This window comes from Sceloporus undulatus, chromosome 1 (assembly GCF_019175285.1).
Source record: "Sceloporus undulatus isolate JIND9_A2432 ecotype Alabama chromosome 1, SceUnd_v1.1, whole genome shotgun sequence".
Classification (NCBI taxonomy): Eukaryota; Metazoa; Chordata; class Lepidosauria; order Squamata; family Phrynosomatidae; genus Sceloporus; species Sceloporus undulatus.
In genome coordinates this window covers 239,372,344-239,386,655 of record NC_056522.1, presented here as the reverse complement: position 1 = coordinate 239,386,655, position 14,312 = coordinate 239,372,344, and the positions used below count along the sequence as shown (strand labels likewise).

The 14,312-nt window shown below is 40.4% G+C and overlaps 2 protein-coding genes and 1 long non-coding RNA gene across 5 annotated transcripts in view; 2 read left to right on the top strand and 1 right to left on the bottom strand.

Annotated features, from left to right (window-relative positions):
- Positions 1-5,183, bottom strand: part of LOC121918972 — a 35,296-nt gene extending 30,113 nt beyond the window's left edge. Inside the window, exon 1 of the long non-coding RNA XR_006101358.1 lies at positions 5,036-5,183. This is a non-coding gene — a long non-coding RNA (uncharacterized LOC121918972). The remainder of the gene's footprint in view (positions 1-5,035) is intronic.
- Positions 1-13,450, top strand: part of PDIA5 (protein disulfide isomerase family A member 5) — a 213,893-nt gene extending 200,443 nt beyond the window's left edge. For both annotated transcript variants that reach the window (XM_042445080.1, XM_042445081.1), the window contains 2 exons: positions 8,935-9,069; positions 12,203-13,450. In XM_042445080.1, coding sequence (XP_042301014.1) covers positions 8,935-9,069; positions 12,203-12,283 — 216 coding nt within the window. In that variant the 3' untranslated portion in view covers positions 12,284-13,450. The remainder of the gene's footprint in view (positions 1-8,934; positions 9,070-12,202) is intronic.
- The window catches only part of SEC22A (SEC22 homolog A, vesicle trafficking protein), a 1,054,631-nt gene that overhangs the window by 949,043 nt on the left and 91,276 nt on the right, over positions 1-14,312 (top strand). The window lies entirely within an intron of this gene.

Here is a 14,312-nt window from a genome sequence, read left to right as displayed (position 1 = left end):
GAAAATAGTTAAACTGCTCCTGAGATTCACCTAGCAGCAGTGCATTATTAATTAATTAATAAACCACTTTCCCCCCCAAAAAACTGGGATATAAAGCAGTTTACAGATTTAAAAAACCCCAATACAGTTAAAAACATACAAAAGTGGCCATTTTAATAGAATTATATTAGTAGAGTATTAAAACACCTCATTAAAAGAGTAAAATGCAATTTAATTCTATTAAATTAAATTAAATTCTATTGAACTAATTTAATTCTATTACAGTGCCCACTTTTGTCTGTTTTAACTGTATTTTTAAAAATCTGTAAGCTGTTTTGTATCCCAGTTTTTAAACAGTACGTATTAAAATAGTCAAAAATCCTAAAACATGAAACAATAAAAATAAACCTATATACAGACCTTTAAAACCTTCAAATCCAACATCACAGAGCATTAACAGACCAACCTCAACCATCTGTAAAGATCTGACAGCACAAAATATTTTAACTTGCTGCCAACAGCAGGGATGGGACCAGCCTGACCTCTCTGGGGAGGGAATTCCAAAGTCTGGGAGCAGTCACCAAGAAGGACCTCTGCCTTGTTCCCACCAAATGAGCCTGAGAAGGCGGTGGGACAGAGAGGAGGGCCGCTCCAGATGATCTTAAAATCCTAATCGGCTCATACAAGAAAATACATTCCTTCAAATAGCCCAGAACCAAGCCATAAATGGCAACAGCAAAAAAACCCAGTTTTTTTCCTTTGACTTTCACTGGAATTCTGTGACTGACTTCAGTTCATTTGATGTGTACACTGGCAGGCACATCTAGAATTGCCTTTCTGAAAAGAAATCTCACAGCATAAATGTATTACAGTAATCATAAGTATTAGAAATGGCTTTATTAACTTAAGATTTAAAAACAAAACAAAAGCGATATACTTTGCAAAATTCCATAGGAAGCCAGGCCACACCACACTCTGTACTCCAGCTGAGCATCTCATTCCTCCAGCTTAAAGCTGCAGTGTTAATAAGATAAGTATCTGCCTTCCTTGTGGGCTTTTATGAAAGCAGCAGCTATTTAAGAATAATGGTAATTGCTAGTTTGTGTTCAGCTCTTGGGCTCTTGTTTATATAAACTACCTTTGAGTGATTACAGTTCATCATTATTCTGTAAATAATTTTGTTTAGGTTTTAGGACATACCCTGAGTAATCCTACTTGATACAAAAATAAATCACAGGTTTGACTCTTAAACTGGTGCCTAATAGCAGCATTTTATTTTGTGACCTAACTGTCTAGATGTTACCCTGCCAGTAACTACATGTGGGAAAGTCACTCCATGGCTGCGGTAAGATTGGTTTGGAAAAAACTAAAACCATTCCCTCCACCACACAAACAAAGTGGAAAATGGCTTGACTAAATTTGAAGCAAAGACAAATGTATATATTCTCTGAAGATGCCAGCCACAGATGCTGGCGAAATGTCAGGAAGAAATTCTTCTAGAACATGGCCACATAGCCCGAAAACCCACAAAAAACTACAAATGTATATCTTCAATCTCTCTCTCACCCCAAGAACAGTTTTCTTACTTGGCACATGCAACATTCACATCCAGATATTATGAATCTTTTCATGAACATTGTCTTTCAGAGGCTACTATGTTATGGCTAGTAGCAATTGCTTCTGACTGCCACAGTCAGTCAAGCACCGTAGGTGTCTGTTTGTGGTTATGTGCCTTCAAGTCATTTCTGACTTATGGCAGTCCTAAGGGCAAGCCTATCACAGGGTTTTCTTGGCAAGATTTGTCCAGAGGGGCTTTTGCCAGTGCCTTCCTCTGAGGCTGAGAGAATGTGACTTGCCTAAGACCACTCAGTGGGTTTCCATGGCTAAGTGGGGTTTTGAACCCTGGTCTCTAAAGTCATAGTGGGTGTACAGACCGGCACTTTGTGCCGGCCTGGACCCAAGCTAGGGTTTAGTGAAGGCTGAGCATTTACACCCTCAAAGCCCTTGTGCCAGTATCCTGGTGCCATCTTGGTGCACACCCCCAGACGGCAGGTGCCATGATGACATCGCTCGTGCACTGCACACAAGGGGCATCATAAGGCCTTTTTGTACCCAGTTGGGGGTGTGGCATACAGTTGTCATGTCCCCAACCCAGCACTTTGAGGGTGGCATAGAGCCACCCCTTACAGGTTGTTTATACAGCCCAATAGTCCAGTATTCAAAATCCTGGCTGCCAACCATTGTCTTTGAAAACCAGGAAAGATTACTTTGGGAATCCCAAACAATATAGTGGCATCCTCATCATCCAGATAGAGGGCATATTTATCAAATTTGCAGATGACACTTAATTAGGAAGGGACAAGATGACTTAAAATGATTTTGATCGATTAGAAAGCTAATAACTAACGAAAAGAACTTCAACACAAAGAAATGTAAGATACTACACTTAGGCAGAAAAAATGAAATGCACAGATATAGGATGGTGGCACCTGACTTGACAGCAGTACGTGTGAAAGGGATCTAAGAGTCCTAGTAGACCACAGGTTGAACATGAGTCAACAGTGTGATGTGACAGATAAAGACAATGTGATTCTAGTCTGCATCAAAAAGAGTTTGGTGTCTAGATCGAGGGAAGTAATAGTACCATTCTATTCTGCTTTGGTCATCTGGAATACTCTGTCTAGTTCTGGACACCACAGTTCAACAGGGATGTTGAGAAGCTGGAGCATGTCCAGAGGAGGGTGGCCAAATTGGTAAAAGGTTTGGAAACAATGTTCTATGATGATGACTTAGGGATCTGGGTATGTTTAGCCTAGAAAAGAGAAGGTTAAGAGGTGATATGATAGCCCTGCTTAAATATTTAAAGGACTGCCATATTGAAGATGGAGCAAGTTTGTTTTCTGCAGCTCCAGAGAATAGGACCTGGAGCAATGGGTTCAAGGTACAGGAAAAGAAATTCCACTCAATATTAGAAAGAACTTCCTGAGAATAACAGCTGTTCAACAGTGGAATATACTGCCTCAGAGTGTGGCAGAGTCTCCTTCTTTGAAGGCAGGATAGCCATGTATTGGGGGTGGGTTGATTGCATATGGCAGAGGGTTGGCCTTCATGGCCCATGAGGTCTCTTCCAACTCTGTGCTTCTGTGATTCACCGAGCTATTGATAGCCAAAGCTCCATTGCCAATGTTTGATTAGCCAAGCCAGGAGAAATCTAGCCCTACACAACTCAGGATTGGCCTTAAAATCATTTTGTTCTTGTTAACAACTCATAACTACCTAGTCAACTGGCAGCATTGTTAATCCTGTTGATTATTTGATGTGTTAGGTCTCTGGCCTTCTAACAATAATTAAGCAGTTGGGTCACTGGCATACAGTAATGCTGCACCATTTTCCCCAGTCCTAATCCTTCATGTGGATTTCATCTTGTGTGTCTCCTCTCTGTACTATTCCTGCTAGAGGCGTGGTGACTGCTGATTTTTTTTTCCTGAAAGAGAAGTTGACCCTGCTTCTGTCTGAATGATAGCTATTAAAAGTTACTTTTTTCTACTATGCCTGCCAGAATCTCGTATTGATTTTGCTGGCCAGAGGATCCTGGAAGATGTTGTTCAGAAAGTAACTTCCAAGCTCTAAAATTAATAGGGTGGCATAGGGTATACCACTTTCAGCCTCCTCTTTTATGTGGAAAGATCTTTAATAGGGTCCATGTGCTATATTTTTTATTGTTTCTGTTATGGTTTTAAGTGATTTTATATTGTTTTAAGGTATTGATATTTTAATACTGTAACTCATTTAATAATGTTTTTTACTTTTTTACTACTAATTTTTAATTCATGTACTTTGTTTTGATATGTCTGAGCCCTCTTGGGTTCCATTTGGGATAAAGTCAGGGTATTTATTAAATAAATTAATAGTAATAATAATTGTAATCTGGAGTGGTAGAGAGGAAAATACTAGATGCAAGAACTAATTAATGCAGCCAGCTAAGGTCAACCAAGTGGTGAAGTGATTTCAAGACAGGGATAGGAATGAGTGGCCATTACATTGGAGAAAAACTACTATCATCCCCAGAGAGCCAGTGTGGAGTACTGGTTTGGGCATCAGGGAATATGACTCTGGAGATCAGGGTTTGAATCTCTGCTTGGTCTTAGACACCCACTGAGTGATTTTGATCAAGTCAACTCTCTCAGCCTCAGAGGAAAGCAAAGGCAATCCACATCTGACAAATGTTGCCAAGACAAACCCATGATAGGTTTGCCTTAACATTGCCATAAGTCAAAAATGTGTTGAAGGTACACAACAAGACCATCATGCCCTACAATTGGCTGTACTGGCCAGGGAAAAATGGAGTTGCAATTCAAGAACATGTTCCCCATCTCTGCTTTCAGAAGAGAGAGTAACATTGGAAATATCTAAAGATAGGCTGTTGAGTGGAGAATGGCTCAATTTTTGCTCAGCTGAGTTTCAGACCTCCTTGAGTTTTGCCCTCTTTGCATTTCTTTGGACAACTTAGTTTCTGCCAGGGTCTGGTGGATCAGGCCACTGTTTTGGGACAGTTGCCCATTCCCATGAAAGATGCTGTGGTGATCCCTGGGAGTCCAGCAGCCACCCAGCTGCCCTGTGCTTGGCTCTTACCCCCAGGGAGTCCCTTAAACTTCCCTTCTAGGATCTCCTAGGTCTCCATTCCCACTCCCTGCTGATACCCCTTGAGATCCTGTATCTCGCTGCCACCACCCAGTGAATCTCAATGAACTATGTTTCCCTAAGCACACACTGGGACTTGCTAGGGAGAGATCTAGTTTCTGTTTCCTTGTTAACTTAAAGCAACCAGTAACCGAGCTAAGATGCGTGTACAGGAGCAGAGAGAGACAGCAGATACTTTTAAAGAAAGATATTTATTTTAAAGAAATAGAATAGGATAGGAAGATATCATTCATGCAAAGCCTCCTTGTCTTGCAGGTACAGAAAACATAGTTACCAAGTATTCATTTCAGGCAAGGTATGAGATAAACATAACAAAACCTAAACGTACTAGCTAACACATTTCCTAGCTACTCACACAGTGATGGGATTTGCAGTTCGTGTTGAGTTGCTGGATGCAGGGAGGGCTTCTTGCCAACTCCACCTGCATTCCTGAGCCTGTTCCTCACAGACTCACAGAGAACAAAGAAAACATCTGGTTTCCCCCAAGAGGAGGGAGGGAGAGACAAAAGACCACATGGTCGCAAAGGGTTTTTAAAGGCTACTCAAGGAATGTTCTTGAATCTCCCGGTCCTACTCTCTGATTGGTCAGTTAGACCTTACATCAGCTATGATGTCATCGCTCATTAGCATGTGATGTCAGCTCTCATTAGCATGTACCTCCCCCCCAGATTAACCCTTTGTGGTTCAGGAGAAGTCCCCAAATGACTGGAGGGCCCAGTCATTACAGATGCATATTCTGAAGGGGATATCTGTATCATCTGAAAGCTTTTTGGTATGCAGCATTTTATCCTGAGTCTATTCAGATCTATTTGCATTGGTTATTCATACTACTGACAATATGGATCTCTTTTTTAAAAAAAATTGGGGGAAAGCTCGATTTCCATTATCCTTTATTAAGCGGGGGGTCTGGCAGCTCCCCCAAACTTAATTGGATTGCCATTGGGGATATGTATGAACAACAGAGATTTAATCCGGATTCATCCTGGATTATTTTCACAGTGTAAATAACCCCCAAGATAGGGATATTTAACTGTCACATGTCAGATGAGTATCTAAACCTTAATAGAGGTAACCTGTATTTGCTTGAGTCGAAAAGGAGCATTCATTAACACATTAACATTATCTTAGCCTGAGAAATGAGTTTGCATTGACAGGTAAGCAGCAATTTGTCACGTCATCTGTAAGAGGCTCTAAAATGAGAGTGGAAGCATTTGTTTCACAAAGTAGCTTGTGGGATGGAGCAACAATTCAAGCAAGGAAATAATTAGAAGGAGCCCAGAGTGAACCTGCAGAATTGGGGGGGGGGGGGAATCACTTGTCCGTTCTTGTTAATAAGTGATAAGAATGCTGCTGTAGGTGTATGTGCAACATTTACGATGTGTCACCAGGAAGTTGGAGGTCATAATAGAATAGTAAATGACAGCTAATGATGGGGCTGTGGCTCAGTGACAGCCCATAAGGCAAGAGGGGAGGATATTATGAACAGATTGTTTAAAGGAAGGAGTGTAATGGAATCTTACATTTTAAATGACATTAAATTTCCATTCAATAGATTTTAGGCAGCAGTCACAATAAAACTGAAATTGAAAGTGCCCATGTCTGTATTTAAAACTGTACAGATGAGATTTCTGCAGAAATTAGCTCGGTGGGTGTACTGAGGCAAATGTGTATTAATGGAAGTATAGTCTTGGAAAGGGCTGTTGGAGTGAGGCCACAGTACAGCTTGGAATGTTAGGTCAGAAAATTAATGCATTAATATTAACAATTAGAACTGGGGGGTTTAATTGGTGGAATTGTTTTAATTGGTTTCTTACTTGGGTCATTTGTTTTTAGAACAAAACAAACCTTTTAGTCTGTAGTGTCCTAAATGGGATAAGGGAGCTTAAAGTGGAGACAGAGAGAACCTGAAGTGGCATGTCCCCTTAAGACCCTAACTACACCAACTGTGTGTGTGCCTTCAAGTCGCCCGTTGACTTTGGCAACCCCATGAATTTCACAGGGTTTTCTTTGGCAAGGAATACTCAGAGGTGATTTTGCAAGTTCCTTCCTCTGAAATATACCCTGCAGCGCCTGAGTAAAACAATGAAGTAGTGCTGGGGAGAGAGATACAAAGGAGGATTAAGTTTGGGTATAGTTATATTGGAGCAGTCAGACCAAAACTGAATCCTCTCCAGCTGAATTCTTGCAGACAAGCTGGTGAGCTGAGGGCTAGACAGTGCTACAGTTAGGTGAATTTGGAATTGGTTGACAAGCTAGACCCAGTGAGTACTCACCACTAGTTCAGCTATTATTATTATTATTAGTAGTAGTAGTAGTAGTAGTAGTAGTAGTATTTCTTATCCAGTGCTCCCTGTTAACCAAGGAAGAAAACAGCAACATAACACAGCATATAATATAGTTAAAAGAGCATATAAAACCAATACAAATTAAAATTGCATTAATAAATATCTTACAAACAATAATTTAAAAATAATCTGGATAGGCTTGCTGGAAGAAACTGTACTGCTGATAAAAACTCAGACAGTTTCTCAAGCTGACAAATTTCTTCCGGTAGGTCACTGAACGGTTTGGGAGTGGCTGAAGAAAATGCCCTCTGGGTCACAGTCAGCCTAGTTTTGGTTGACAAAAATAGATGTCTCCCAGAGGACCTGAATGTAAGAGGTGTCTTATATGGAAGAAGGCAATGCTGTAGGTAACCCAGACCCAAACCTTGTAGAGCTTTGCCCAGAAACTAACTTACACTCTTCTTTATTGTGGGGAGAAGTGACTAGTGGGATGCCTTAGGGTTCTGTCCTGAGCCTGTTGTTGTTCAACACCTTTATAAATGATTTGGATGATTGAATAAAAGACATGCTTGTCAGAGTTGCAGATGGCACCAAATTAGGAGTGGTTGCTAATACACCAGAGGACAGAATTCAAAATGGTCTGGACCAGTGGTTCTCAACCTTGGGTCCTCCAACTATTTTAGACTTCAGCTCCCAGAATCCCTGAAGGATTCTTTGGTCATCTTTGGGCAAGCTGGTTGGGAGTTGAAGTCCAAAACATTAGAGCCAAAGGTTGAGAACCACTGGTCTGGACAGATTGAAGAGTTGGGTCAAAACAAACAAAATGAATTTCAATAGGGACAAATGTAAAGCACATCTAGGGAAGAAAAAATGAAATGCACAAATAAAGGATTGGTGATACCTGGCTTGAAAGCAGTATATGTGAAAGCGATTTAGAAGTCTTAGTAGACCACAAGCTAAACATTAATCAGTGGTGTGATTCTAGGACACTATCCAACAGATTCAAATTACTGTATAAGAAAAAAGATTCCATCTAAACATTAGGATGAACTTCTTTACTCTGAGACCCAGTTTGACAGTGGAATAGGACTGCTGTAGTTTTGTATTCCTGTATGGCAGGGAACGGGATGACCCTTGTAGTCCCAACTCTGATTCTGTGAACTCTGATCATGATTCATTAGTCTAGCAGAAATGGATGGGCTCCTTTGATGGATGGGAGTGCTATACTGTCTTGTCCATGGCATAATGAATTAAATGGCAGTGACCTGTTGATCTTTTAATTTCACCATGTGTGTGTGTGGCATTGAGCATACAGAAAAACATCCTCATGAAGGACAAGAGTCATGTAAAGCTCCAAATTGGTGGTCACTGCATGTTGTAATTCTATGTTTATTATAGGAGTTCATTAGGGTCTGATAAAATTTCAAGTACTTAGTTATCTGCTTGGATAGAAATGTGTGCTGTGATACAAAGTGGTGGGCATGGATGCCCTTTTCATGAAAGGTGGTTTTTAAGTTTCCCTATACCCTGATAGATTCTAAGCCTATCAAAGACACTACTTTTCAGTTAGACATGAGCTGGAGAGGCACTCTGAGGGGGATGTAAGATGCTGCTCTTAGTTGAAATTTTTACCCTCTTCACAGAAGCAGAAGGACTTTCCACCAGTTCTTCCACCAGAGCAAGGGTAGCGGCTGAGGTGGGGTGGGGAATCCTGACCCTTACTACCTGCACCTAGGGATTTGACATATTATTCAGCTGTGTGCATTAAACAGAATTTAACTGTTCTTGTACTGACTGGGTTTTGCTACTGGAAATATTTTCCATGGTACAGTTTTTTGTGACATTGCATGTCACATTGCATGTCATTGCATGACATTTGTGACAGTATTTAAAGCAACCAAATCTCAATTTAGCTGGTGCAGTGAATCATTGTTGGTGATGGCTGTTCTGTTTTTCTTCCTTGTGTTAGATTGCCTATGCTGCAGTGGACTGTGCCAAAGAACAGAATCATGATCTATGTAAGCAGGAAGGTGTGGATGGTTACCCGACCTTCAACTACTACAACTATGGAAAATTTATAGAAAAGTATAATGGAGACAGAGGGGTGAGTACATGGTAAATGATTAAAATAGTAACAGACATTAGAAGGAACTGTCATATTTTATAATGGTTCCATCTGTAAATGATCAGTCAGTCAATCTCTCTCTGCCTCTGGCATTTTGCAAATGGCTTTAATGTTATCATTACACAACTCACATGGCTGTATCATTTCTCTCTGTACATACACATGCATTTGTCACCTGGACCTGGTCCAGTCTGCAGAAAATTAGGTAACCTTTTGTTTTGAGCCTTGTTTTTTTATAAAATTATCTCTATGGATTTTGCACTAATGAAAATGAGAAAATTTAACATCTGCCAATCCCATATCTAGTTATAGCCAATATAGTATGAAAGCAGTTCCAGTGGGTTCTGCATATTCATTTGGAACCTATGCCTTAAGTTGCCCTTTGTATATTGGGAAATTAAGAGAGGACATGCAGTGACATCTTGAAGTAACATCTTTATTCACCTTCATTGTAGTTAGTTCTTGTGGGTATTCTGCAGGAATTGTGTCTCCACAGTTTTAATCTGCAATGAACTGTACTACACCACACTGTTAACTTTCTTGTGGATACAGAGTGCTTGCTATGTTTTGATTTTATAATGAGGTTTTATCAGCCTAAATATAAATAGTTGCAAATTGAGTTTAAGCTATGAATCATTTCGGCTTTATTAATGCACTTACAAAAATAAAAGGATTTATGAAAGTGACAGATCTCATTTGTTTGGCAGAGGAAAATGCATATGCATATGCTCTTTTTTTAAAAAAAAATCACAGTTGTAGGGGGAGAGAAATCTGGCTGTTTGTCCTCCTGTCCTCAGCTGTCCCTTTTCATTTCTTGACATCTCAATTAGCACACAGAGTCACTCCATCTTGGTTCTTCCAATGACTAACGGAGAGCTGTCACCCTCTATTCAGCTGGAACCTATCGGTTCACAGGAGAATATCACTTCCAAGCACTTACTGGGAAACAGGGGATTTTACAAGTCTCCTTTAATCTGTTTAAAAACCTTTCCATTTGTGATACACAACTTGCTCTCCCACCTACCTCTCCCTCCTAGGCCAACATCTTAGCTTATACTTAATAGTCTTAGTCCTTTTGACAGTAATGCTAGGAATCTATCTTCCATTTTAGCATCATGTCACTGTTATACTATTATCATACTCATCTACCATAAAGGCTACAGTTTACGACATTGCAAATGCAAATACAACCATTTACAATTTTCATTTTTAAGGCGTCTGAGCTTCTTAAATAGCCAGGGGGGGAAACTTCTCAGGGAGGTCTGACTGAGATGTAGCAACCACTTGGGCTAACCTATCTGGCCAGAATCCAAAGTTGCCACCTTCTTTATGTATGCCCAATAGGATATATTTACTTTCTGTCTTTGCTGTTTTGGTATGGTGATTTGTCGTTCCAGTCTGCTTTTGGAAGTCCCCTCTGTTTCGAGTACATTTCACAAGCAGTGGGAGGGTAGGCAGTTATTCAATAAAGTTACACAGATCCCAATTACTTTGGATCTTCTCCTCTCTGTCTCATATAACAGTCTTTCCCTACATTGTGCCAAGCAGATATTCTGGACTTTAGCTCCTATTTGCCTTAGCCAGTAAGGCCAGCAGTCAAAAATGTTGAGAGCTGTAGTTTAACACAACATCTGGAGGGCATAGATTAGGCATGGCTAGTCTGCACCACAATGAATATAAAGAAAAGCAGGCTGCAAACCAATCCAGTATTGCTGTGAAGAAATAACAAGGGCTCCTGAATGCATCCTGAAGCAGAGCATTTTGAAAGGCTCGTTTAATTGTAGGTGTATTCCTTCTCAGCAGTTGCTTGGTTATTAGGTATTTTGTTAAAATGCAGAAAGAAACATCACACACAGCTTCACTGGACTGGATAATACGTTTCGGATAACACTTGTAATAGCAGGTACATTGCTAATCAAAAGCTAGTTCTTCGGGGTGTTTACTAGAATCTCAAATTTCACAAGTACCGATGCGTAACATTCTAAATTAAAATTGACAGATGCAGCAGACAAAATAATGGTGGCTCCATTCCCACTACATCATGTGTCCAAATAGATCGGATGAGTTGTCAGGTTTAATCTAAAGCCCTCAGAAATTAATGGAAAAGCTTGTGGGCTTCTGTGGTGTTTTGGCTCCAACTCTCACTCTTTGAGGGCATGATCGCATGGATTTCGATCGCTTGCAAATTGCAGATTAAGGGTATGACTCTTCACCACAGTCATGGCAAAATAAGTACTGCACATTGTCCTATAAATCATGAGTTGCTTTAAATGCATTGTGGGTTCCTGTCAGATCTTGGAAGCTAAGCAGTATCAGCCCTGGTTAGTATTTGGATGGGAGATCACTAATGAATACTGTGTGCTGTAGGCTATATATCAGAAGGAGGAACTAGCAAAACCTCTAACTTTTTGGTGTTCAAGAAAACACTCTCCTGAACCAGCCCCCAAACATGATGAAAATGGTCCCCAGGTCCCCTTGGAGCGTGTTTGGGTTGGGTTTTTCCCCAGCATCATGTGCAGTGGAGGGATATGGCCCTGCAAAGTCTCCTGGGGGGACTAATGTGGCTCCCTGGCATCTCACCCCTGCCCACCCCTGCTGTGGCTCCCATCAGTCCTAGCTAGCACAGCCAACAGTGGGAGAGGTGGGAATTGGGAATTGTAGTTCAACAAAATTTGGAGGGCCACATGTTCTCCCTCCTTAATCGTGAGCAACTGTGACCTCAAATTGTGGCTTTTACATAAAGGCAGTGTTGTTCAGTGCCTGCCACTTACCATCTGGGTACAAGGTACATTTGGCCCTCCATATCCACGGATTTCACGGATTCAAGCACCCACAGCTTGAAAATATTTTTAAAATATATCAGTTCCAAAAACAAACCTTGATTTTGCTATTTTATATAAGGGACACCATTTTACTATGTCACTGCATTTAATGGGACGTGATCATCCATGGATTTTGGTATCCCTGGGGGATCCTGGAACCAAACCCCAGCTGTAATCAAGGTCCACTGTATCTGTGTTCTTGCTGTGCCCACTGCCCTTTAAAGCAAAGATTGAAGTGCTGTTTTCAGTTCCATTCTCCATGTGCAATAAGCTTTTTCTTTTCTTCTTAGGAATCTGGGTTTTCAACCTTCATGCGGACCCTCCGAGAAAGAGACCATGAAAGAATAGGGAAAAGGAAAGATGAGTTATAATTTCTGCCTCAAAACACAATTTCCACTGCACTGTGAATGGTCTCAGGGCCACTGGTACAATGCCTGAGATTTCACACCTTTAAAAAACAACAACCAGAAACTTTGTTTTTTATAAGCAGCCATTGCCATTTTGTACAATTTTGAAATAAAGTGAAATCATTTGATTTTTCCAGAAAAAATAAATAACATCATTGTTGCCATATTATGTTGTGAAGAAGAATGAAGAGCATTTTCTCACCATTTGATGCACCTATGCCCATTGATATTCCTATGCAACCTTTTTGTAATCTGTAGGTTTGGTAGTGATTTCCTCTGACAAGGTAATTTCTGCATTTTTAATTTTGGAAGACTATTATATGAGAAATGGCTTTTAAAAATGTGGGGGGTGTTGTTAAAGGAAGATGCAAAGGATCCATTAGGAGCCAGTTTCATAGAAATGCGTGCAAACTAATTGCAGTCCCAGTGGACTCCATCCAAAGCCTCTTCAGTTATGTAGGGTACAAGCGCACAGCATTTCGTTTAGGAGCCAGAGGTGATTAAGTGCTCTTTTGATCCTGGTAGTCCATATACTGGGCAAATGTCAGCCTGTACAGTCCCTCCCACTCTGTTATGGATGATGGAACCTTTGTGATTAGGACATTGTGTGTAATTTTTTTAAAAAGCGAGATTTGGAGAATAATTTTTAAGGTGCTCAGGGATAATAGGGAAATAATGAAGCAGCTTTGGCCATGTCAGATCTTAATGACTGTAGTGGTGTGTGTTTTTTTTCTTTAAATTTCTTTTCTTTTTGGGGTGGGGGAGGAATCTGCCGTACCTGAATTGTTTACATACCTTTATAGAATGTATGAGTTATTTCGAACAAATGTCTCCGCAAGCAGCACATCTCAAGCACCAAAATGACTCTCTCTGTGTATTGTGTTTGCATTCATCTTGTCAAAAGCTCCTTTAAAAAGAGGAGTGGCGTAATGCAGGTGTAAAAGTTCTACCCAGTTTATGATCCCACCATATGGACAGCATAGTTGCTAAGCATTTTGTTTGACTGTCTGTTTGACAAAGGCACTAGTATTTTTGATATGAAGAAACATCATGCAACAATACTTACGTTCCAAAGGCTTGTCTGTGTGTGTTAAATACAAAGAAAGAAAGAAAGATTCTCTTTCTCTCTCTCTTGCTGGTTTTTTTTAATAGAATTCTATAGAAGTGGGCTGTCCTCAATGTTTAGCCCTGTCAAGGATATAAGAAAATCCAGCATTACTAGAAGTAGCTTTTACAAGTCTGTAACTGTGTGCTGATTCTGTGAGATTAGGGTGATCTGGACATTGTGTCTTCATGGGGTTTATGATATTTTTTGTGACTTCCAGTTTGATCAAAAAAAATTAAAAGACTGAAAATATGCTTCAATTGTTCCCTTTCTTCCTAAATCGATTGACAATGTTGCCTAGAGTTGTGCTGGTGCTTAGAAAGTCTTATCATTCCAATTCCTACTAGCCTAGCCTTTCTTTGATAATGCCAGGCATCTATGTTGTCTGCCTCCATCTCAGCAGGAGTTGGGGGGGGGGCAAAAATCTCCTTGGTTTTTGTAGACCTCCTCCTGTCTTCCCTATTCCTCCACAGGGAAGAGAGTATGTTGGTTTTTCTGACTCCTCAGTTCCATCTGGTGGATGATACAGGGCATCTGTGCAGATCTATAGGAAAATGAAGTGAATGAAAATAAATCACAACCTTTCAACTGAAGTATACTACTTGCATAGGTAGAATTGCACAGGTAGAATTGAATGGACATGCACTGGAGGTAGGAAAACCATTTAGGAAATGGACTTGGGTCCTCCACACAAACGTGCAAATGTAAACAGAGCCCTACAGGACTCCTGGATGGATTATTTGAGATGGATCCAGTTTGAGAATCACCTTCAATACTGGGATGATCAATTAACATGTCTCATTTCATTAAATCACATCTCCATTAAACAGATCAATGATCCTGCATTCAAGAATGTAAACAATGCTTGCTAATTTTCTCATTCTCAAC